The sequence below is a fragment of the Musa acuminata genome, chromosome BXJ1-1, assembly GCF_036884655.1.
Source record: "Musa acuminata AAA Group cultivar baxijiao chromosome BXJ1-1, Cavendish_Baxijiao_AAA, whole genome shotgun sequence".
In the NCBI taxonomy this organism is placed as follows: Eukaryota; Viridiplantae; Streptophyta; class Magnoliopsida; order Zingiberales; family Musaceae; genus Musa; species Musa acuminata.
Window position 1 is genome coordinate 8,182,557 of NC_088327.1, and position 21,688 is coordinate 8,204,244.

The 21,688-nt window shown below is 38.5% G+C and overlaps 3 protein-coding genes across 4 annotated transcripts; 1 reads left to right on the top strand and 2 right to left on the bottom strand.

The window, feature by feature from the left end:
• Nucleotides 1–116: 116 nt before the first annotated feature.
• LOC135649435 (putative threonine aspartase) lies at nucleotides 117–10,853 on the bottom strand. 2 transcript variants are annotated; one of them, XM_065167800.1, is made up of 11 exons: nucleotides 10,640–10,853; nucleotides 9,955–10,005; nucleotides 8,869–8,986; nucleotides 8,643–8,727; nucleotides 7,547–7,628; nucleotides 7,260–7,398; nucleotides 5,590–5,759; nucleotides 3,873–4,036; nucleotides 2,682–2,802; nucleotides 2,508–2,612; nucleotides 117–520 (listed from the first exon to the last, which is right to left on the bottom strand). In XM_065167800.1, exons 1-11 carry the CDS (start codon nucleotides 10,781–10,783, stop codon nucleotides 437–439), a joined length of 1,263 nt encoding a protein of 420 aa, XP_065023872.1. In that variant the 5' UTR covers nucleotides 10,784–10,853; the 3' UTR covers nucleotides 117–436. The 2 variants fall into 2 exon arrangements, with proteins under 2 accessions (XP_065023872.1, XP_065023943.1); XM_065167871.1 differs by having other exon boundaries at nucleotides 8,869–8,964; nucleotides 10,640–10,779.
• A 105-nt stretch (nucleotides 10,854–10,958) lies between these two features.
• Nucleotides 10,959–14,862, top strand: LOC135649331 (splicing factor-like protein 1). The gene is made up of 2 exons (XM_065167620.1): nucleotides 10,959–11,280; nucleotides 12,354–14,862. The coding sequence occupies exon 2, from the start codon at nucleotides 12,409–12,411 to the stop codon at nucleotides 14,644–14,646; it is 2,238 nt and encodes a 745-aa protein (XP_065023692.1). The 5' UTR covers nucleotides 10,959–11,280; nucleotides 12,354–12,408; the 3' UTR covers nucleotides 14,647–14,862.
• Nucleotides 14,863–15,300: 438 nt separating this feature from the next.
• On the bottom strand, nucleotides 15,301–18,012 carry LOC135649389 (catalase isozyme A-like). Its single transcript, XM_065167713.1, has 8 exons — nucleotides 17,859–18,012; nucleotides 17,360–17,456; nucleotides 17,010–17,287; nucleotides 16,153–16,929; nucleotides 15,972–16,061; nucleotides 15,819–15,886; nucleotides 15,634–15,727; nucleotides 15,301–15,549 (listed from the first exon to the last, which is right to left on the bottom strand). The coding sequence occupies exons 1-8, from the start codon at nucleotides 17,871–17,873 to the stop codon at nucleotides 15,490–15,492; spliced, it is 1,479 nt and encodes a 492-aa protein (XP_065023785.1). The 5' UTR covers nucleotides 17,874–18,012; the 3' UTR covers nucleotides 15,301–15,489.
• Nucleotides 18,013–21,688: the final 3,676 nt, after the last annotated feature.

Genomic DNA, 21,688 nt, shown 5'->3' on the forward strand with positions numbered 1-21,688 from the left:
TATTTGAAAAGAAAAAGGCATAAATAAAAATCCTAGAGGTTCGGTGTACGGAAGCCCTGCAGCCACTAGCATCTATACACTTTATATAGTATATATATATAGCTTCACACGAAACCTTCGGAAAAAGTAATGTGCTGTGAATAATATTAATCTTAAAATCAGAATGTCACCGTTAATCCAAAAGCATTACCATCCTCTTCTCAGCATTCACAAAGACACAGCTGCGCTCTACTTGTAGTACCAGACAACAAATAAGAAAAGCACAAATGACAGAGCGCGATGATGACACATATCAGGGCCGACAAAACACCAATCATCTCGTTCAGACTTGTTCTTCCTATCTATCTTGGACGAATTAGAGAATCTGGCTGGGCAGGGATTCATTGCTGAAAATATCATGACCTAACATGTAGCAGACCATGCCATGCGACTTCCATCATAAAGCATCAAAATTAATTCGTGTTGCAAATTGGCTGACTTTGCTGCTGTCACGTGGTTCCGCAGCTCTAAGTACTGACACCTATAAGAATCACAAGACAACAAATATATCAGAAGACAGACAGATAGCTATCTATCTCATTCCGTTTGTTCTACTCCCTTCAATCAAACCATATCTCTCGTTGTTAATCCAGAAAAGCTAATCAACGATGCATTTTATGCTCCACAAAACAAACTGACAAACACCTAAAAACATCACATTGCGAAACAATGCAATAAACTGCATTCTCATACTGAGCTGATGATGACCGTTTTTACCCAGCACTCTCCTACTAAACCATTTCTTTAAGTATGTCATATGTGAGCCTCGGAACATGACAGAAAAGCATTTTCCATGAAAAGATAAATAGCATCCTTTTGTAGTCAAATAGCATCACCTACAGTCAATTTGCTTCAGCAAGAAGCACAATATTTGCAATCTTATGATACCATTGAATTATTACAACTAAGACAAGAAAGTTTTTTTTTTCCCAACAAATTATAAGCCTTCGAAAACAAAAATGTCACAATATTAATTATTCTACTCTCTTTTGGCTGCATTTTTGCAGTCGTCCTCTCTGACAAGTAGATAGACAAACAAGATGATGCATGAACAACTAGTACTAGCTATCTTTTTTTTCTTTTGATAATCTATTAGCTTCCAAATTAATATAAGATGGGAACATCTTGAACATTTCTGGTGAGCATAGGCACCTCAAACAAAGAGCACATTTCTTTCTGAAACAATACTATGTACAAAAATGAAGAAAATAAAATCAAGACAGTAAATCTAATCACACAATAATCAAAACCCTTGCTCAGATAAATAACATTATGTAGAAATTGAACTAAACAAAAGCATAGTTCAAGAGAAAAACAGATAGTATTTCTGAAATTTGTATATGTAATAGTTTGCCACAATGTACATAACATACAAGTCTGACACCAATTCAGACTGGTATGATGCCTCAGACATCAAGATGTGTGCCAACCTGGATCCCCATTATAATTGGAGGAAACAATAAAGCACGGTAGCATGTTGTATGGTCCATTATCAATGCTTTTTTGGACAAGTAAACACCATTCAGGATGGCACGTCCAATATTTTAAACCACGGTCTGCCATTCAAAAAAAAGGCCATAATGCACAACTCTTTGGGTCAACTACATGGATCACTACCTTTAGCTATTTGATGGACAAAGATGACAGTTGATCCATTAATTAAAGAAGATGAAAGCTGGTTTCAGTCTTAATAAAAAATCTCTAGATAATTTGTTCTCATCTACCATCAAAATTGAATGAACCTTATTAAGATCAAGAGACAGAGCAGATTTATAATTAAGTTTTACAAATTACAGGGAAATTCCAATATAACTTGGTATTCATATGATCCAAAATTTAAATCTGCCTCCCAAAAGGGTTAGATACAGATACTGAATGAAAGAAAGCAAAAGAAGCTCAAAGAATTCTCTGCTGCATATTGTCAAATTTCAATATGCTTCTGAAAAAAAAAGGCATAAGATCAATGTTTTATCTGCCAGGTCAGAAACTAAAATGTTGTACAGAGACCACAATTATGTTTCTAATACATTGTCCAAAGGTTTAAGAAAAAGGAACTAGTAACCCTACCAGACCCTAATCAGATTGGCAATTGATACGGTGCCAGACTGCTTGGACTGAACCATAAATAATAATAACACATCAAATGTCTATTAGAACTTTAAGTGTAGCCATGATAAACCAGTGTCCTTGACCTAACTCAGACCTTAGCATACCCAATATACCAGACGATACACCAAGGTACTCAAAACCATGTGCTGTCCTCCCTGATTCAGATAGCCAATAACAATTTTAACCCAGGAAAAGGTGAATGTTTAAAAATTAAATAGAAGTATCCGTGAAAATAATTCGAGTTTGATTCTGAAAGCCTCAAATATGACAAGCTAATCAAAACAAATTTCCAATTACAAAGTTCTAAGACAGTATAGACAACATTTCAAACAGATACTGGACTAAACTGGGATGGATACCTTTGGACGATCCATGAAGCTTCCAAAATAGCCTACCCCGAAGGATGATGAGGAATAGGCAGCTACAACCTCGACTGCTTTCAAAGAAGATAAATTTTCTGCAATCTGCAGAAAAAAAATCATGGATCTTGCCATATAATGTGATAAAGAAAAACAATATAATTGGATACACACCTTCACAGTATCAGCCTGCAGTAGCAACACACCACCACCTGTATCATGGGATTTTTGACTGCTACTGTGGATAAGAGAACGAAGGATTTTCATACAGGCAGATACAGGACCTGACTGTGACCTAAACATAGGACAGACACCGATACTGTAAGCATTAAAATACAACGACCATTTTAAACAATTACTTAAATGCATATATAACACCTACAAATATAACCATAATAAGTGATGAGATTTATGGTACCCCAGTCTGTTGGATGATTAATGACACTCAGTTAACCACCACAGATAGGTGATACAACTCAGTAGACTTATGAGATTGAATCTCACTTGAATCCTCCACAGATCTCACATAAACTTTAAGGGTGACTTGAATTTTCCACTTTATTCAAACTAATAACTGAAATGCATATAGCATCTACAAATAATCAAATATAACCATAATAAGCAATAAGAATTATATTTACCCGAGTCTGTTGGGCTGCTTAATGACACTGCCAGTTAGCCACCTCAAATGGGCAACAGAACTCACTCGACTTATGAGGGCGAATTTCACTTGCATGCATACTCCAGAGATCTCACTTCAATTTTTAAAGGTTGGATTTTCTACTTAAGATTTTACTGAAGTGGAGGACAGGTGAAATAAGGAAATTAAAGTCTATAGGCCTTAAATCCAAACATTTATAAGAGAGTTATCACCTATCTGTTTAAGAGAAAAATGCATACTCATACTAAAACTAGATCCAGTCATGTGCGGTCCAAAGAGAGACCTCACAGAAACAAAACCACAAACTGTTCATATCACTGACTCCTTTTCTTGCGTTACGGGAGTATAGATATAGGTAATAGTTCACCTAAATAGCCATAAGGGTACCCCTCTAAAGTCACGATCCAAATGAATCAATGCATGTACATCCTATAGGAAAGCTTTAATACATGTGTGGAGAATACACAAGTATATCATATAGGAAACCTAGCAGAAGATCAAAACGCTGACATGTTCACCAGTGAAAGCATTATAAACATGTTCATCAATGAAGCACAATAAACTTGATAAATTTCTGATCATTGAAAATGAAATTTTGTAATAATGACAAAAACGATACTGCCCATTAAAACGAACTTACACATTAGACATATATATCTAATCTTAATATGACATAACAAATGGCATTAAGTCATAGAACATACAATGATGATGACACACAACATTCACGTGCTGCAAACCCTTTAATCAAACACTCTCCAACACCAGTTGCACAGCATCCAACAACAAATGGAGAGCCAAAGGGATCTTTCACTGAAGCCCAGCATCCTGAACCATACATTGCTGCCAATCCAACCCGCCCATCAACCTAAAAGCCCGTCTAATATTTTAACATGTGTGGGATCAACTAGAAGCAAAAAGAGTATATTATAGTCATGCATTACAACAGACACAATTCCAGTCCAAGCAGATTAGTTAGTAATATAAGCTAAAATTTCAAAAAAAAATTTGTTACTAGTTTTTAATCAGAATCAAGCACTTAAAAGATTATGGCTATGGAAATCAAAGGCATGAGTGGGTTGGATTTAGCATATAACACAATCTTCCAGCATAGCATCTTCTTATGTGCAATAAAAAGAAACTATTATCAGGAACATACTAATTTTATGCAATTTAGTAATAATCACATCTGGTAAGCATCAATGTTACAATCGTTTTACTCCATCGCTTTCAACTGTCAAGCAGAAATCATTAGCCTTCCACTATGCAAATAACTGTATTAACACCGACACCATATTAATATGTTAAAGACAAAGTAATCATCACAAACTGAAAAAAGGATAATAGGCACTAAAATCGAGAGAATAACTTGCCTAAACTGTAATATGTTCTAGTAGCCATAGTAAGGGTAGCATTCCATGTTCCAAATATAAAGTAAGCAGCCATTTAAAGTCCTAGTCCACAACACATAAGAACATTATAGGTAGATATAAAAAGCTTGGCCGTAACTGATACAAATAGGCCACAGGGCAAACTTGCATTGTTAATCATAATTGCCAGAACGAATATATTTAAATGGATAAATCCATAGTATCCATCATTCTATCATGGAATTAAAGATTATAGAAAATGGACCACCATTAGGTGTGGTTTACAGTTGGTTGATTTGCACCAGAGAGTTAACTTCTACATAAAAAGACCAATGGAATAGGTATCATGTCATAAAGGAAGTCAAATGAATTGAGTATAAAAAAATAGAAAGAACAGGATTAACATTGAAAAGCAGAAGAATTTCTGTAAGAAAAATTAACTTTGAGAAGAAAGCTGCCATAGGATCATGTTATACACCAACCTGATTAACATTCACGTTCAGAATCAAATTTTCAGATAAAGTTGCTGACAGAGTTTAGATCCAGAAACTATTGTCAAGTTAAGAGAGCTTGCATTCGATTTTACATCCAGAACTCTTATAGATCCCACCCGTTAGAAAGTACAGGTGAAATGTGTGTTGTGTCTATTTAGTTGTATCAACCATATCCATCTTTCTTTTCATCCTTAGATAAAAATATTCATTGTTCTTGTAGAAAAAGAGGATGTAAAACAAACCTTTTTTTTTAATTCATTTATGGGATTGAATGCATCATTCAATAAATTTTTTGATCTAATCCGCAGGACTCAAGAAAAGGCAGATTGAACATAAAACACCAGATCCAGCTTGGTTATTGACTGAGTAAATAGATATGTCATTTCTTGATATCTCTCTTATTCAAAATTGTTGTGTGATGTGCATCCCCTATGTCCTATCACGAAATAGATAAAATATATAAAAGAAGTAAACTTTTGTTCAAGATCAAAATCTTGTTGGAACAGTTCATAAGAGACAGAGAACTTAAAAATAAATTATTAAACCACAATCACTACCTTTAATGCAATGCCACCACTAGATGCCCCTGATGCTACATGTCCATTGCTGTCAATACATACAGCCCCCACTGTATCCATAACAAAATCCTCTTTGTCATTGTTTTTCATAAATGAATGACCATCCAATTCCTTATTTTGCCCAACTATTGAAGATTGTGATTCATCCACTGTTCATAAGGTAAATTCAACTTGGTGTTAGTTCTGCTATAGTTTTATGTAACCAAATATGCACAGAAAAGAAACAATCAAACAACCGGCACAAACCATGACTATCTAGAATAAAAGGAATACACTTACAAGGACATAATTATTCATGTCTGTGTGTCTAAACAAGAATAGGCAAAGTGGTAGGATGATACCAAATAGATCTAGTAATTGTGGATTGTTTCCTATTGGTTGACTTTAAGATGGTGCAGAACATATAATTTCATCCCACTTCCCCTAGCTTGGGGAATGTTGACATGTTGTTCCTTGGTTGGACAAACCTAAACTATAACATTTTCTAACTAACTTCTTGGACTGAAGATAAATCTCATTCTCACCAATATATGCCTCAGCTAGAACTCCAGAACAAACTTTTACTGATGGCATAGTTTAGCAATCAAATGAATAAAGTCCTATCAAAAAATTTATTGTGCCTTTTCAAATTTGAATTGTGCTCTAAAGCTAACCATCATGGGAAATAACTGCTATTTCTATATAAGTCTTATATTATACCTTTATCAATCCTCTAATGATATTAAATTAATATCTTAAAAAGCTAATAAGAATATATTAATACCTTGCATTACCAGGTGGTATGATTGCCAACCATGTAAGATTCAAGTTGCAATAGAACACTTAAGAGTTCTCGTGGAGCTAAGTGCAAGGAAAGGCACATGCTCATTAAAGCAAAGCAAAGTCTGATTACAATTAATGCTAATAAGATTTAGAAATAAAATGAAATTACAAAACAGTATTCAACTACTATTCACTAGTGGCTAACTAAAATGTTAATTTTGGCCTATTAGTTAATAAAAAAGGGTTAATATTCTTAATTTAATTCTAAAATGATAACAAGAGACAAGCAATTTAGCCACAAACAACAAGAAGCTGTAATATCCCTACTGTTCAGGGTCAGCTATATTCAACCACAAACAATAAATTATAAATTTAACTAATGCAACAATGACAGAGTACTTAGTTACAACAGCTTATTTATAGAAAGATGTTCAAGAAGTCAGAATTAAGTACCAAAAGTTGGTGTTGCTTATATATATAAAATAAGGATGTCATATGGTATCTTACTTCTCTACACTGTCCAACACAAATAGTGTAGAATCTATACATGGTACACCCAAATGGTTAATGAAAAACACAAATATAAAAGATTTCTTATTCTTCAACCAAATCTTTTTTTTTTAATGCAAAGGGCCAGTGGTGAAGGTCCAGAAACCTGTGGTGATCTATCAGTCCACATACTAGCTAAGCTTACTAGGATCTTCAACTAAGTCAAATTGACTGACAAATGTGTTACAAGAACATTTAGTAGGAAAGAAACTTGAAGATATATAACATTTTACTAGCCTGTAAAATATTGTAAAAGTCAAATGTCATCTAACTTATATACTATGCAGCTAATATTTTGAAATTGTTAGGTATGCAGCTAGTAAGATTTCAAAAACCACCTTCTGTGTCTGTAGGCAATGATGCAGTCCTACATGCTAAGGTAGGCACTTCCGTAGAGCATTCACTCTTTTTCTTGGCATCGGCAAGCATTGCTTTGTACTTCATCCACTGTGACTTTGCCTTTTCTGTCACCAGCCACTGTTCAGAATCAACAAGGAACTAGCAGGTAAGCCCAACAGAAAAAAATGCAACAACACTTCAATCAAGAAATAAGTTAAACACAACAAAATTTTGCCATTAACAGAATGGAAAAAATGGAAAGACAAATAGACGAAGAAGATATTACAGAATCTTCTTCTAAAATACTTGAAGGTATGGTTAAGCCCTTTGACTTTCCCCATTCACGTGCTCCTTCACCAACCAAGAACCTGGAGAACAAAAAGAAAAAAAAAAAGAAGATGATAGCACTTCAAGTACAGTAGAGAGATAGAAAGAAAATTAAACTTAATAAAAAGCAAAAAATATATTTCACCACAGATAAAGTAGTGGTATAGAACAATGTCATATATCATGCGGTCCAACCACATCTGAGCACCAACAATTTTGCATAAAAATCTGAACATTTGTTGACTCACGTGTAGCTGTTTTAGGAAAACTCAAAATCAAGATCCGAATAGGTCCGGTAAAATTGTAAAGCCATCTAACTTCATGGATCAGTTTAAAAACAGATGGAATGGACACAAGGTATGAATCCACCAATGCAACACAATCTGTCTTTTCCATTGCAAGTTGAACAAATAAAATTCACATCGAATGAGCAATCACGGCTTTTGTCAACACTTAAAGATGACCATAGTTTGACATCAATGTGTGCTGGATTCTTTCTCAACAAATTCTAGTTATGTATAAGAAATAGCATGACTAAATAACATGTTTTAAAGAAAAATAAAAAATGCACAGTTGCATGTAAATAAGGACTTAGTGATTGTTAATTAAAGATATTAACAGTTTAAGAAAGATAGAAAAAACAGGTTCTGTTTCTATTGCAGACTGTCTATTCAGTATAAAATCCTAGATTAGCACAGAAAAGTGTCGAATATTCAACTGAAAAAAAGGATCAACCTTAGAAAGGTCAAGTACTTGTATACTCTAATTTAAACAAAAACTCAACTGTCCAAATTTATATGTTTTCCAGGTAACACAACAATAGACAGATCAACAAGTTCAAATTTCTGCAGAGGCCATAACTACATAATATACACTATTAACACTAATCCTGGCACAAAAGCTTCATATTTGTTTGTGAAATTAAGTTGTTAGATTTGTTTGGTTAGAAAATCATGAAATAAACAGGCACTTCCAAAACATTAAGGATGACCATGAAATACAAAATCTACTGAGAAATATGCATTTCATTTTTGTCGAAAGAAGTCACATATTACATTGGAGGTATTCGACCAAGCAAGGACGACCCAGTTGTCTGTTCTTTAGCCAAGCAAGTGGCAATTTGAATGGCATTTCGTACACCTGGTCTATGAGAATAAAAGGTTCAGTACCTCATAGTTATGTTGCACAACAAAATCTGAAATTTATGTCCCATAAATATGATGTAAATTCCAATAACCTATATTTGGTGTCTTGCTACAGATGAGTATCCATTAGAAATACCTCTTACAGCTCCAACTGCTCCAAATGCTCCAGAACCATCCATGATACTTGCATCACATTCTACATGACCTTTCTCTGTCAAATTTGAACCCCGGCCTGCATTTGTGGTCGGATCATCCTATGGAAATATATACACATTATATTTATATAACAAGCATGCAAGTATCTCATCCCTCCAGTGTAGTAGCAAAATAACCTGGAGTCTTTATTACTGGTCTGCATCTCATCTATTCCAAGAAATGGTCTAGAATTGTCCAGTAAGAAGCATCAATATTTCATAGCACAAGATACATGCAAAAGATATCAACAGCACCCACAAGCGCTATTCCTAAAATATCATTAGTTTCATTTTATCTCATATCATCACTCTATCCCCTGTCTTTGACTTTACAAATATACTTGGCCTTAAACTGAATACTCCTAATACAATAACATTAGGATAGTTGTTTGTTGTCCAATCTTTGCCCACAACATGGGCCAAAGATGCTTATAAAATATTTCTTCATATCGAACAAAAAGGTCCAAGAACCAGAAAAACAAAAAAACATATTAATTTCATTAACTTCATGAAAACTTGATCACCATGCACTACCCAAAAAGTATGTTACAGAAATGATGCAGGTGATGTGCCAATCTTGTAGATCGCTTAATATTCAATCAAGAAGCAAACAGTCCAAACTCTTCCTCTCTATATTCTTATTTGTCGTAGCATGACTAAAAATTTCCAGGTTGTCTATTTTTCTATCTTCTTCTCACACTAATATGATGAACACTTTCCGAGGACCCAGATTATGTACTTTCTGCACTCGTAATTGTTAATGCTATCCCATAATTCCATATCTAGTGACTCTAACCCAAATAATTTTACTAGCACCTCTAGCAATAACAGATATTATTATAATTTTCCTTTAAAAAAATATAGCAAATACATTGTTTAGCTGCCATGAGATATGAGAAAATGCTTGTTGGCAGCAGGCATATTCTATGTTAACAAGATAATTCATATTGATCTTTTGGCTAAAACCTGGCTTAAATAAACCCATTACTAGAAAGCCAAAAAAAGAAAACAAGAAAGTGATTACAGACCTCCAACACTTGAATAGCAGCTGAAACAGCATCTAAACATCCACCATCACCCTAGAAACAATAGAAAACATCAGCTAATACAATGAATAATTAGTGCACAACACATTACCAAGTGCTTCACCACAATACAAGAAGCATTACATACCAAGAAATAACTTCAGAGGTAGATAATTATTACCTAGCACAAAATGAGAATAAAAGAAATACTAGTTTCGTGATCACCTAATAATCCATCACCAGAGTATATATTCGATCATTGGAGTATAATCATGTAACACAGAAAGGCTGTGAAACCCTAGTGAAGACATACACAACCTATGTCCAAATGAATGGGATACCAAAACAAAACAGAACATACACTTACAATCGAATAGTCCTGTAAAAGGATCTGATGGACCAAAGAGAGAGATTTGAACAGCTTCAGGACCATAATGAAAAGTCTAATGTGGCCTTAGAGTTTTCTTTCAATATTGTCTTCTAGATAAAAACGGAAGGCCCAATTTGTTAGTGACAATAACATGTATAGCGCTAGTCGTTGCTTCAATCGATCAGCTATCACCACCTTCCTCAAGGATCATCGATCGACACCATCGCGAAGCAAATCCCGGAACCAAGAACTTAGAAGTGAAAAAGACGCAAACCCCAGGAAAAGAGAACAAACTCCGTGGGACCGGTCGAAGACTACCTTGCGAAGAACGGCGGCGGCGGCATGGCAGGCGCGCTTCATGGCTCCCCTGTAGGCCTTCTCGTTGGCTGGTGAGTGGAAGCCAGCGCCCACATGGACCGCCACGAAGAACAGATTAGGGTTTCCTTCGCCCTCGCCCGCCATTTTTCGTCGCTCGCCACTGCGGAGGAAGGAGAGAATAGAACCTTATGTTCGTGGACAAGTGGGGGAAAGTACTCCCCATACGTCTTGTCTAGTTATACGTTGTATACGTTTCGTATAGAAGCTGTCCAACAAGTACAATACAAGACGAAGTTTCCAAGCCGACCTTGATATGCATCCGTATGCATCTCTTTATATGATCCGAATCCGATAACTATCACCTGAAGAGTCCTTATAGGATCCGGATCTATGCGAATATCTCCCAATAAAAAATGATTTAGGAATAATGCCACATTTTTTTCAAAATAATGAAAATTTAACACTCGATAATCCTCCAAAACAGATCTCAATGCGAATTGGTTGCCTTCTCAGAAGAAAGCATTGCGTGGTGATCGCTAATCACGTCAAGGTTTCGCAATTGTCCTCGTCTTCCTCAGCTCCGCGACTCTTCGATCGAATATCCGAGGCTTCAATCTTCTTTTCCTGTCGATTCTCCAAAGGTTTGACGCCGCGCGCTTGTTTCTTTCTGCTGCTCCCTTGATTTCTAGGGTTTATTGGACCGATTGAAGATCTCGTTCGCCCTTTTCTGATCACTTGTTTATGCTTTCTTGAATTTACCTTCGCCGGATAATAATTGTTGTTTTCACATCTGTAGTTCTTGCGTTCAGTTATATTGATATTTTATGTTGTTAGATTTGCCGAAATTTGGAAATATAAACCCCGAATTTTCCTGTTTCGCTGTTTGTCTTCTTGGGAATTTCAATGTTTGGCTTCTTGGACACAAAAGATGCAATCTTTCTTATACACCTTCTCTTACTTTGTCTAATTTCTTTCCAAGAAACTGTAAATGAACGTGTCAGCGAAGAATTTTTGGTCTTTTTTGTGGCGTATCCGGATAAATAACTGGGAACCGTGAGGCGAAATCCAAGAATTATTTGAGATTAGCTGATTGTGGTGTATCCCGTTCTTGGTTTGAGAACTGCAAGATGAAAACCAATAACAGGATACACCACAATCAGCTAATCTCAAATAATTATTGGTTTTCACCTTACAGTTCTCAGTTATCTATCCAGGCATGCACGTTCATTTATTGTTTCTTGGAAAGAAATTAGACCAAGTAAGAGAACATGTATACGAAATGTTCTGACTCGAATTAAATTTTGGCGGATTTGTAGTTCTATAAGTTGTTTTCTTTTTTCTTTTTTTACTTCTGATGTCAATATTCTGAATGTTGATGTATTTGCACTTGATTCGATGTCAAACACCATTCAGTTGGATATCTTTCTTTCGTATTAGAGATGTTGGCACAAAATGTTAAGCTTTCATCAACTCAGCCAAGAATTTGGAGAATTGTGAATGGTGTAATTGTTGTAACTTGGCCAAACTTAGATGTTTAGAAGTAGTAAGTCACACATTGTTTACAATAATCATCATAATTGATTGATTCATATGGTGCATCGATCCATGAACTCTGATATCTATTCTCGGTGAATCTAATTTGGTCTTCATAGTGAATTGAGTTGTTGTTGCATAGTGAATGAGTCATATTCATTGTGATGTGCTTGTTTGATAGGAAACCAGCTGCGATATTTGGAACCAGCATAAGTATTAGAAAGCCGAAAAATACAATGGATTGTAACTTGCACATTGAAACTGATCATGACAAAGAGACTCCTAATTGTGAACACAAAAACCATAGCGAGCCAGAATATGGTACTCAAGAGAGCAACTATGAAGAAGAATCCAATGGTGAAGAAATTGCTGAAGAAGAAGATCCTGATGGAGAGGCTAAACCATGTGAGAGAGAAGTTATTGAAGGACTATATTGGACAGAGGCTACCGAAGAAGATCCACAGGAACAAGTGCTAGATGAGGAATCAATTGGAGTGCACGATCAGGAAGATGTATCAGAAGGATTCAGAAGTCAGTCATCTTCCAATGGTGACGACGAAGAATGTGAATTGGGCTCTAAACCATCCAGTTCAGATAAGAAAAGAAGATCAGCTGATGAATCCCAAGGCAATATGCAAAAGAGGCAGAAGCAGGATGACTCCAAGCTAGAGATATATTCTTATGCGACCGGCGTGATCTTCAAGGACAAAGCTAGGAGCTCGAGTTGTGATGAAAACATTGCAGACAAGGAAAATACTGGAAGTTCTGGTAAGAGAAAACGCAGTAGAAGCAATATGGAGCCTGAAACTTACAAGGTAGAAGTTGATATCGATCTGGCTACTAAAAAGAGGAAAACCAGATCGGTTAATAATGATGCCAAATTGAAATTGTTGGGTCCTTTAAAGCTTCCAGATTTTGACAAGATTCCTGTCGGTGGCACTTCTGTTGATCCGGTAATAGAGAAATTGAACTCGCAGCTCTTTGAGGTAAATCGGATGCTGAGTGCTCACGTACTTGTTGATGACCAACCAAAGGTACATGAGTCGGATATCCATATAAATTCAAGAGTGGCCAGACTCCGTGCCAGACTCATAAAGCATCGGCAAAAGATCATTTTAGAGCTGATTAAGAGGAACCCCACTTTTGATCCTCCTGATATCAAGCCCCCAAAGCTGTCCAAGAAGCTTTATATTCCAGTAAAAGAATATCCCAGTTACAATTTTATTGGCCTTATAATTGGTCCTCGTGGAAACACACAAAAGAGAATGGAGATGGAAACAGGCGCCAAGATATCACTGCGAGGTAAAGGTTCTATTAGAAAAGGAAGAGTCCTGACATATAAAGATTCCAGATGCGAGTCATCTGAAGATGATGACTTGCATGTCTACATTAAGGCAGATACTCAGAATTCTCTTGATTCTGCAGTGCAAATGGTGGAAAAACTGCTGGTTCCCGTGGAAGAAGAAATGAACGAACACAAGCGAGCTCAGCTGAGGGAGCTTGCTGTGTTGAATGGAAAACTTGGCAAAGATTCAAGTGAAGTCCAGAAGACAACACCAAGACCCAGTTCTTCATGCGACATCTGTGGAATAGCGTTTCATCATAGCGTTGCTTGTCCTTTGATTGCATCAAACACTGGAATCGGCAAGAGTGATAAATTCTTTGTTCAGTTGGGAAGTAGTGGAGTTGGTCCCTTCAACTATCCACCACTGGCTAGGTCCATATCAAACTTGATGTCCAATCAACAATTCCATGCTCCAGCATCATCCAACAGCAAACCTTTGAAAGAGATTGATGAAGCTAAACTATACGTGTGCTATCTTCCCCTATCCGTGAATGATGACAAGCTACTGGAACTCTTTTCGCCCTTCGGATGCATCTCCGAAGCTATAGTGATCAGAGACAAGACCACAGGTTTAAGCAAAGGATATGGTTTTGTTAAGTACAGGGATCCCGCCTTTGCTGCTGAGGCTGCGGCAAGCATGAATGGGTGCAGGATCGAGGGAAAGATGCTATCAGTTCAGGTCGCAAATCAGCCTTCATCTGCATCCAAGACTTGCACTTTTCCATGGTTGCTCAACAACTGCAACAAGCTACCACCTTATCCAACTACAGCCATTTCTCAAGGAAAACCCGGTGTTATGACCTGGCCTGGTCATCCAGGATCTATGATTTCCGAGACTCGTGCTTCTATTCCCAAGAAAAGCAGCTTTATCTCGCATGCTGGTTTTATCCGTGGACCTCCATTCTTTTTGGGTGCCTCAAATCAAAATTCGGTACCCCCTTTGATTCCAGATGCTGTCACATCATTCAAGGAGCCTGAACAGTTTCCTGGTTATCCGAACAACATTGAATTCCAGGATCAGTCGTACTGCTCGAGATATTATTACAGAGCGCCATCAAAGTATGTTCATCCAACTCAGACTCATGATAGCTATCGAGCATCGTTTGCTCATCAAATGCCTCCACCTTGAAGCCAATGGCAGTACAATGTTTGCTACCGTTTGTGCTCTGTTATAGCATATGTACAGAAATTAGCAATGGAATTTTTGCATGAAGATGATGCTTACTAGCCATGTTAGTAGGTTTAGAGGGCCTACTTTTTTCACCCTTTCACGGCGAGCGAGGCCCCCGTAATCCTATTCGATCTTCGGGAGCAGAGTTGTAGAAGTGTTTGAGCTCTTTTTCTTTTTCTCATGCCCGCAGAACTACAGAAGCAATACCCCTAGTGTTTTGTGTTCCTGGTACTGTCCTGGTGGACACCATTACCAACACGAAGACCAAATCTGTATCTCGTTCCTCTCACTCGACCATATGCTCTTCTCTGACATGATTGACGCCTGGTCATTCAAACAGAAGTCTTCTGAACGACAAACTCTTTTTATGTGTTGAGCATCTTTTGCTGCTTTCTGAGCCATCAACTCCTCTGAGTCTCTATTTTAAACTTGGAATCGGGTGATCTACTCAGCTTTATATTAGTGCACTGGTAGCATTAGTTTTTAATATTAAAATGTGGTTTAAAGGATCATTGCTGTAAGGTAGGGGAGGTTGCAACGATTTGCTTGGACTATCAATTTTGGCCTACAGATAAATTCAATTTGGTCGCAGGATGCGGCAAGAAAAGCACGAGGGCGAAGATACATATATTTATCATCTGTTTCCTTTATGATTACAAAGAGAACCGAGCAAGTTCTTAAACGTCCCATTTAGATGATAACATGCCGCGGACTTGACATGGTTTATTTACGACATAAACAACCAGATCGGAACGACTCTGTGTACGCATATACTGCAGGCTTTTACATGCATACTCCTTATCAGATGTTTGCTCTCATGTTGAGGCGATTCGCCACCTTCTGTCCCAGCGATGTGTCGCACTGCAACCATTCCCCCACAAGCCCACGATCAGCACACTAACTCTAATCAGCGTTCTATCAGGCAGAGAGAAAGAGGAGCTTTACCTTCGACAGGAACGAGATCCAGATGCTGCGGAGCTCATAGCTGACCTTTGGGTGTGCTAATTGCTCGGCCCAACGGCGGACGAAACGCTCTTGCCTGAGGAGCAGATGTCTCTCTCGTTGAAACGCCAAGCAGAACAAAAAGATCTTCGACGTAAAGATTGAATAGAGAATAACAAAGGCGATACCTATCAGGTGCCCAGGAACGGTAACGCTCTCCGGGTTGCTTGAAATCGTTTTGCTTGGGAATCACATTCTGCGCTTATCGAAGGAGCACTTCATCAGAAACCTGAAAGATTTGATGTGGATTTATAAGAGGATTAATCCCACAAGAATCTCACCTTCTCACGCTTGCCAGTGACGATACGATTTGGAATGGGGAACCTCTCTGCATGACGGAGGGAAGCATGCCTTGAAGGGAAGTAATCGACCTTGAGAAACAGATCCAGTGGTAGATCATCAGAGGCAAGATTCAAAAACAAGAACTAGTGATTGCTTGCTAGCTCGGAACATATAGATTACCTCCTCGTCCCTGTGCATGACGTTCATCAGTCCATCGTAGTGATTGTTGTGGTGAGCGCACTTGGGGGCGTTCACCGGGAGCGTCAGGTAGTTCGGGCCGAGCCGGTACCGCTGCGTGTCGCCATAGGCGAACACCCTGCACTGAAGCATCTTGTCGTCGGAGTAGTAGATGCCGGGCACCACCAGACCCGGGCCGAACGCTAGCTGCTCGTTCTCCGAGAAGAAGTTGTCGATGTTGCGGTTCAAGACCAGCCTTCCCACCGGCTGCAGCGGCAGAAGGTCTTCGGGCCATGTCTTGGTGTCATCGAGCGGGTCGAAGTCGTAGCGGTCCTCGGTATCCGGATCCATGACTTGAACGAAGAGCTTCCACTCCGGGTAGTTTCCGGCGGCAATGGAGTCGTACAGATCCTGGGTGGCGTGGCTGTGGTTCTTGCCGCCCACCACGATCGCTTCGTCTTCCAGCAAGCACTTGACTCCACACGTGGGCTTCCAGTGGAACTTCACGTAGTTGACCTTCCCTTCCTTGTTGACGAAGGTGTAGGTGTTGACGCCGAAGCCTTCCATGTGGCGGTAGTCGGACGGGACGCCCACGTCGTCGAAGAGGAAGAAGAAGGTGTGGAGGCTCTCGGGGTGGTGCGAGAGGAAGTCGAACACCCTCCAGTACTCCTGGACGTGGGACTTGGGGTTTGGCTTGAAGGCGTGGATCACGTCCGGGAACTTGATGCCGTCGCGGATGAAGAACACGGGGAAGTTGTTCCCCAGGAGATCCCAGTTGCCCTGACGCCATGAGACAATCGGTGAGACCTTGGGGAGACGAGCACGAGTAATTCGGCGCAAGGGTGGATCACAGTACGTACCTCTCGGGTGTAGAACTTGACGGCGAACCCGCGGGGGTCTCTGATGGTTTCAGGGCTGCCACGCTCGTGGATGACGGTGGAGAAGCGGAGGATGATCGGCGTCTGGACGCCGGGCGCCCGGAGGAAGTCGGCGCAGGTGAGGTGAGTGACATCATGGGTGCACTCGAAGAAGCCCTTGGCGCTCGCGCCTCGGGCGTGGACGACGCGCTCCGGTATGCGCTCCCGGGCGAAGTGAGCGATCTTTTCGACCAGATGGTAGTCCTCAAGGAGGATGGGTCCTGAGAGCAATGATAAGCTTTCAGCAGCTCACATGATTAAGGATGGCTTTCTCTTCGACACCATTCCCATACCTCTGGATCCCACGGTGAGGGCCTGGTCATCGTTCCATACGGGCGCACCAGCGTTGGTGGTGGTAAAGTTGGTGTCGAAGGAGCTCGAGGGACGGAACTATAAACAATAAAAAGAGAATATAAATCAGAGTTCGGAATACATATACATACTTAAAGCGTTTCGATATCGCGTTAGATCTCCGGCAGATTTCCTCCCGAGGGTACGGCTTAGCTGTCTCCACCGGCGCAGCGAGCTACATGGATGGTGCAGCCATTGGTTCAAACAAGAGGGACCCACAATCCGCTCCGGCTATCTGCTTTCAGTGTGATTGTGGGGCCCCTGTTTGGACCAACGAGCTGCAGGATCGGAGCAACATCCTGCCTCGGTGGATACAGCTGCGCTACACCATCACATGAGATCTACCGATAACTACGTGCAACATGAGTTAATACGTATGAGCAGAGAAGTGCTGCCACGGACTGCGAATGGCTGCAGGAGCGAAGGAAGAGAGCTTCATACCTTGTAAGGATCCATGACCTCTGAGGAGGAGAGGGAAGTACGAGAGAGCAGATTGGGGGTGCTTATTGCTGCTCTCACCCCCTCTCCAAGGTCTCTTAAATAGAGAGAGAGTTGCTTCTCCTCACCTCCCCGGTCAGACCACTCGCCTGGGTCTTGCCAGCGCAGCTGGGACACAACCGGTGATGTCGATCCAGACTTATCAGGAGTTCGATCTTTCCCCTCCAATCGTACTTTTAATTAGAATCCTACAATTCCCATCCGACGAGAGGTAACGGTGGTTAAGAAGAGTTGAAGGTGGGCTTAGAGAGAGAGAGAAGAAGAAGAGATGTTTAGAAAATATTATGAATGAGAATTGATCAGGATAGTAATTATGATAAGACTCGGCCGACGTCAGCCGATGCCTCACGCCTCGATCAGTGCGACTGCACTCAGTCAACCGAATCGGAACACCGGCTGAGGCGTATTAACGCCTACTCAGGCGCGGTTCTTCACGCCACGCTAGTGCCCATGTCAAACGCTATCAGTTTGCCTCCTGCAGGCGAGGCACATCAAACAACAGTAAGCTTCCCTATAAATACCCTCTCGTTCATCATAGAAAAAAGGGGGAGTGACAATACAAACACTTCTTCTCCTGAAACCCCCTCCACATCTTCTAACTTGATCATCGGAGGGGTCGGGTCGAGCGTCCCGGCCCGACCTTTGTGCAGGTGCGAAGCCGATGGTCCCCGCCGGACGCGCGGACGAGGAGTTCTCGCCCGGAGGACACGGCGACCTCGTCCCGATCGGACCATCGCACCGGACCGATCCCGCAGGCTCGAGGCACGCCCCAGGGAGATCCCCGTCGTCCGGACCCGAACCGAGCTGCGTTAGCCCCGAGGCCACGGCTCCATGCTGTTTCCCACGACAAGAATAAACGGGAAAAAAAAAGGTCTAATGTAACTAACAATAAAACGAATATAATCAGATATATTAACAAAAATATATGAAGTTATTAAACCGAACAAGTAGACAGTCGCCATAAATAGTGTGGATCGGTGATCTGAAGCCCCATAAAGATAGGAACGAGCAGTGTGTCTGACACAGGTCCAGCAGCCCTACAAAGGATAAGATAGAGAGAGAATGCATCGTCGTTCCACTCGTCAGCATGCATTGCAGTGCCGTGGGTGGAGTCCTCCTGTGGCTCCAAATGTTGACAGCGAAGTTACTGGGAGGTGAGGACAAAGGAGAGAATTGTTGACGTATGAATGCAGGGAACATGGACTGGATGTTGAAATTTTCAACGCCCTACCACTGTTTCTAAGATCATTTTCTAGAAATGGGACGAGCAAAAAGTAATTTATTATTAGAATAAAAATACGACCATTGTTTCTAGAAATGGTGGTAGGACTGAGCTTGATTTGATCTCACACCCACCCCATCACCCACCGGAAATAAGACAGCTTGTCATCGTTGCTATTCGATTTTTTTTAGATAATTAAAAAAAAAATGAAGATAAGTAATATCTTATAATAAATTATTAATTTTTATTAATTAAATTAATTAATATTATTAAAAATATATCGAATGAGATTTCGAATCAGTAAGTGAAATTTCGACGGATGTATTAAAAATATCATAATTTAAAATTAAAAAAGGTTTAATTTTAGTTGGGTGGTATGTCATGATCTCATTATATGCAAGTTATTTATTTAATTATTATAAGTTTATTTGAGTCTTCTCCTACTTGATAAATAAGATTAAATCGAAACGCTATAATACTCTTATATTCTTAAGGATTCGTTAAAGATCAAACTTTAGTATCGTGCACATAAAATCAAATCTAATAATGATTTATATCATGACATAAAAATAAATTGATTAAACTATTTTACCTTAACGATAATAGACTCATTCAAATTTTAATATCATTGTTTTCAGGTTTCAATCTTTTTAAGTCATTCTGATAGGATATTAAGATCTTTTTTTATCGAAATTAAAAAGAAAGAGGCAGAACCAATAAAATTTAATCTTTTCGATTCATCACTGAAATTAAATATCACATTCAAAAAACAAATTTATCCAACTCTTAAAAAATCTTACGTGATAATATTACATCCCATTTATCATTGATAGAGTGCATAGATTCTGTTGATATTTGGATTATACATAAGTTTAACTTTTATTTCCTAAATAAATAAATAATAAATGATAAAGCCAATCTACACAACCAATCAAGCAAGCAAGCAAGCTGTATAGTGTCTCGTGAGCCCAAGTGGGGCCCTCGCGTATCTTTCTCTTATCGCCACGAGATTGCGTTGTCGGTAATGTCTCATCTCAATTATTGGGGTTCAGCTGTGCCATATTGGAGGAGGACAGAGTGTCGAGATGTTACATGTAATGCATGTCCTTCACCGTGGTAGATTGCATCAAAATCTACCTTGGCGTGCGAAGATAAAACGATAAGGACAATTCTCCGGCTTTCGTTCTCTGACAAGAGTAGATAAGCTAAATCACTCTCCTCAAACCACACAACGCCAAGTATGCGTCTCTAGATGTGCTTCTTTTTTCTTCCAAGAAATCAAGCGTCGATCCATCTTGCAAGAACCAACTTTTGGCGTTTCCAATGACTTTTCAAAAGCATGATAGCTTAACTTCCACTGTGTGTTCTATAAAATAAAGGAGGAATCTTCCATCACATCATCATGATAATTCATCAAACAGATTAATTATATATTATCTTACATAATTCATTATCTTTATATTTTAATTTTTCTATTTTCAAAATTAGTAAAACATTAAAATTCGTTTAAAATATAATTTTATATAATTAAAAAAAAAACTAGATTAAATACTTTATTTTTATAAATATAAGAATCTTAATAGTATAAGTAATATGTGATTTGATAGTATTCTTAGAAGCCCATTTAAACCTTTTTCTTATATTAAAATTAAATCAGGATTTTCCAAATGGCAAAAAAATTATATAACATATAATTTCTTCTTGCAATTTCTTCTTGCAATCCCTTATTCGCTATGAGATATTTTGGGGAAATCATGATGTAGTTCTGATCCGTGGAAGCTCGACAACAACGTAGACATCATGCACAGTGGGAATCATGTAGCATGACACCAACCTCCACTTGTATGGACCAACCTAACATTTTGCAGCAAATAAATTATGAGAATCATAATGCATGGGGCAGATATTTTTCTAGTGAGCTAACGAAAGACTCACTCAGACATCATAAATTAATCTTCACGAAATATTAGCCTGATTTGATGTGATGTATCTGTCTCATCTTCGCTTCAAAGTCGAAAAATCTGATCATACAATTTTGTTTTCTTCTTTGTTTTAAAACGAATAACAGTAATAATAAGTTTTATTATCTCAACTATGTTTATGATTAGCTAACATAAATTCTCAAAATTTATGAAATTTTTGGGCCCTATAGGTTTCGCTTGTTTACCTAAATAAATTTTTAATCACAAAACTTCATCCAACACTTGAAACTGTCTTATAAAATTAATAAGGCTTATAGTTATATGTTGATAACACAAAATTCTCGATGATCATTTTCATTTTAATCATACAATATATATTCTATTAATAATATCTTTATTAGTTATTCTATCTACCTTATTAAATTACTGATTTAAAGTATATAAAACTTTTAATTATTAAAATTATATGTTTATCTGATTTGATTACATCCTCATTCATATTAATTTTTTAAAATATTTGAATTGATTAATATATTATTACACAAGTGATAGGTCTCGAATTCATTCGAATCATATGTAAACATCATGTATGATATTTGACGTAATAAAAAATTTTAATTAAAAAAATT